General features: G+C 56.3%; 1 protein-coding gene across 5 annotated transcripts in view; it reads right to left on the bottom strand.

Annotated features, from left to right (window-relative positions):
- XYLT1 (xylosyltransferase 1) overlaps window positions 1–3,152 on the bottom strand; it is a 291,549-nt gene that overhangs the window by 11,326 nt on the left and 277,071 nt on the right. For all 5 annotated transcript variants that reach the window (XM_029948070.1, XM_029948068.1, XM_029948067.1 and 2 more), the window contains one exon: window positions 2,752–2,947. In XM_029948070.1, coding sequence (XP_029803930.1) covers window positions 2,752–2,947 — 196 coding nt within the window. The remainder of the gene's footprint in view (window positions 1–2,751; window positions 2,948–3,152) is intronic.

Here is a 3,152-nt window from a genome sequence, read left to right as displayed (position 1 = left end):
GGGAGATCCGTAGAGCAGGCGTCAGCGGAGAGGCCGGATCTCATGTCCGGCCCCCAAGCACGAGCGGGGCTGGGCTGCCTGGGATGGAGCCCCGCTGCTGTCACAACCCTGGGGCTTCACGCCTTCCCACAGACTCACTGTGCAAGTCCACACACACTGTACAATGATCGCTACTCAAATTTAAGTGCATGGTCAAGTTCAACATATGGCTCCCCAACTCCAAACCCACTAAAGGCTTCTCACTGCATTTAAAATACAATCTGAGCTTTCCTTCCAGGGCCTTCAAGCCCCACCCTGATCTCCCCCAGCCCCTCTGAAATCTCTCTTCTACCACTCTCCCTCTGGCCACACTGGCCTTGTGCTCCTTGAGTGTGCCAAGCTCCTTCCTGGAGGCTCAGGGCCTTTGCACGCACATGCCCTTCTCTGCTTGGAATGCCCTAGGTCTCCCAATGGACGGTTCTTTTTTACAGGATTATGTTCTGCAGTAATCTTAAAAAAGCCTTCCCAAATGAACCATCCCATTGAAAGTGGTCCCCATCGGCCTCTTCAGTCCTCAGCAAGGACATGAATGAAGTTTTGTTCTTTAGCTGAAATGTTTTTCTTCATGTATTGGTCACTCATAGGCTGACTTACCCACCGAACTACAATCCCGTCACAAAAGCCTAGACTGTCTAGTTCCCCAAGGCTCTGTGCACCTAGTACACTGCAGCCACTTGGTGCCCGCTAACGGAATGCACCTTTTCTGCCGGCCCCTGGCACAGCACTGCCGTGGGGTGAAGCCCCTCTAACTGCCCAATGACGGCCACCTGCTCTGAGCCTGGCCTTCTGCAGAGCCCTGGGGCTGTGCCCCCACGAGGGGGCTTCCCTAGAGTTCTTCCCTTTCTTGTACAATTTTACACTGTACGCCTTAACAATGATTAGGGCTGAACAAAAAGATTCAAAACACGAAATGCGGGCCCCTGCATCGCACGCTGGTACTCTGCCAGAGGTCTTGGTGCTTCTCACGTCAAGGTTAGCAGCCTTGGGTTCCAGGAACTCTCACCAGTCACTAGCCGCTGAGTGACCAACCTCATTTGTCACTGCCCGAAGTGCCCAGTTACCCACCAGCAGGCTGATAAACAGGGAGAGCCCGGCCACCAGGCATCCATCTCGTTAATGGGACATTAATGTCTTCAATTGGCCGCCAGGGCCCCCAGCGCAGAGTCCAACTGGGGCAGAGTCTGATTGCCCCCTGATGCCGGTAATTTATGGGGTCGGCTCCCACGGCAGCTCGAAGCCAGCCAATCCATTTGGATCCTTCGTTGAAAATGGTGGCTGAACGAGAAACCCCACGCGTAGGGCACAGCTCAGCGGGGGGCGGGGCCACAGGCTGCCGGCAGGGGCCCTACAAGCAGGTGGGATCCTTCCCGCCCAACCCTGCCCACTCCCAGCCCTTCGCGGCGCTCAGGCGCTCCGTATTCTAACCCAGCAGGCCAGCTCACTGGGACTGCTCAACCTCAGGAATGAGTCCCCTTCTCATCCTAGCTCCTCGCTGACACGGGGAAGGCAGAAGCCAGGCGCAGGGGCTTCGCGTGGGCGACCCGCACCACACTGGCTCGTGCTTCCCGTCTCCCGGCACCCCTGCCCACGCGCACGCGCTCCTTCCGTCAGAAATGGTTCAGCGCCTCCCGATGCTGGGTGCCGGAAGCACAGTGCCAGCTTTCTCGAGGACAATCAGCGAGGGATCAGAGAAACCAACAAGATGATTTTAAACGGTAAGTGCTAAGAACAGGAAACAATAAAATAGGTACGTGTCAAGTGGAGAAGTTGCCCTTGTGGCCTCTGTAGGAGGGAGGGAAGGCTTCTCTGACGGTTCATCGTTGGGATGCAGCTCAGAATGACAAAAAAAAAAAAAAAAGGAGCTAGCCCTGCGAAAGCCTGCGGGCAAGTATTCTAGGCAGGAAGAGGGGCGTCTGCCACGCTGGAGGCAGGAACAAGCTTGGCACGGGTGACAGAAACACGAGAAGGGCGAGGGGGGAGGAGCGTGGCACCAGGCGAGGCTGGAGACACAGGCCAGATGGGGCCTGCAGGTACGGCTGACGGGGTGGTGCTGGGCAAGTGACAACTCAAACTGCATCCCACGGATCCCTGTACCCACACGTCTGTCTGTCTGTCCAGTGGCTCACCTGCCACCCATCCATCTACCCATCAGTTCATCTGTCCATCCACGTATGTACTCATCCATCCATCTGTCCGTCCCTCCATCCACCCACGCATCCACTCATTCATTCAATGACTGATTTGAATACAACCCTGTCCAGGAACTGGGGAGACAGAAACACCATTAAGCATGAGATGTGTGGCCGGAGACACCTGGGCCAACTTTGAGCTCTACCACTTCGAGCTATGATCCAGAAAGTTCTTGGCCCTCCACAGGCCTCAGTTTTCCAGTCCATAAAGGAGACTAATGCCCTCACTTCACTACCATACTGGTTTGTTTGGTCTATTGCTAATATAGGTTTAGGAGGCGTCACGGGGGAGGATGAAAACTCAAGAGGAATACAGCTTCTACTGTTAAAACCACAGAGCGAGGCTTCAGGTCGGTTCGGTCGGCTGATACTGGCCCCACACTATGTCCCTGTTTAACGCTGCTGGTTCCAGTGCTCGGGGCTGGAAGACCTCTAGGTACAGGGTGAGCTATCTTCTGGGCTCTTCTGGGGGGTTGGGGGGTGGAGGGGCAGACGACAATGAAGTGTGACAGTGGACTCTCACCTCAGAAAACTGGAGCCTCCCGAAGTCGCTGGGCGGGCTTGCGATCTTGAAGACTTTCTTCGGCATCACCCAGGTCTCCAGGGTCTCAAGTTTGCTCACGGCCAGATTGGTAGCGTGATGCTTGATCAGAAAGCCCTGGAAGCGGTCGGCAAGGAAGTAGAGGTGGACGGACGCTGGGTGGCCCATGGGGTAGTACCTGTAACACAGACGCAGTCTTGCACAGGCTCACACAGTAGGGCCGCAGGGGTGTGGGCTCACGGTAGGGCGAGCCACACATCATGCCGCCGCCGAGCCCAACCTAGGCCCCAGTTTACCCAGCGCTGACCACGGCCCGTTGCACCATCCTGAAAGCTGCCCCCTGTGCATCTCGGGTCCCAGTAACCACAAACGGCTGTTTGGCT

The sequence above is a fragment of the Suricata suricatta genome, chromosome 8 (assembly GCF_006229205.1).
Source record: "Suricata suricatta isolate VVHF042 chromosome 8, meerkat_22Aug2017_6uvM2_HiC, whole genome shotgun sequence".
In the NCBI taxonomy this organism is placed as follows: Eukaryota; Metazoa; Chordata; class Mammalia; order Carnivora; family Herpestidae; genus Suricata; species Suricata suricatta.
Note: the sequence above shows the minus strand (reverse complement) of the source record. Positions and strands in the feature narration are given on the sequence as shown.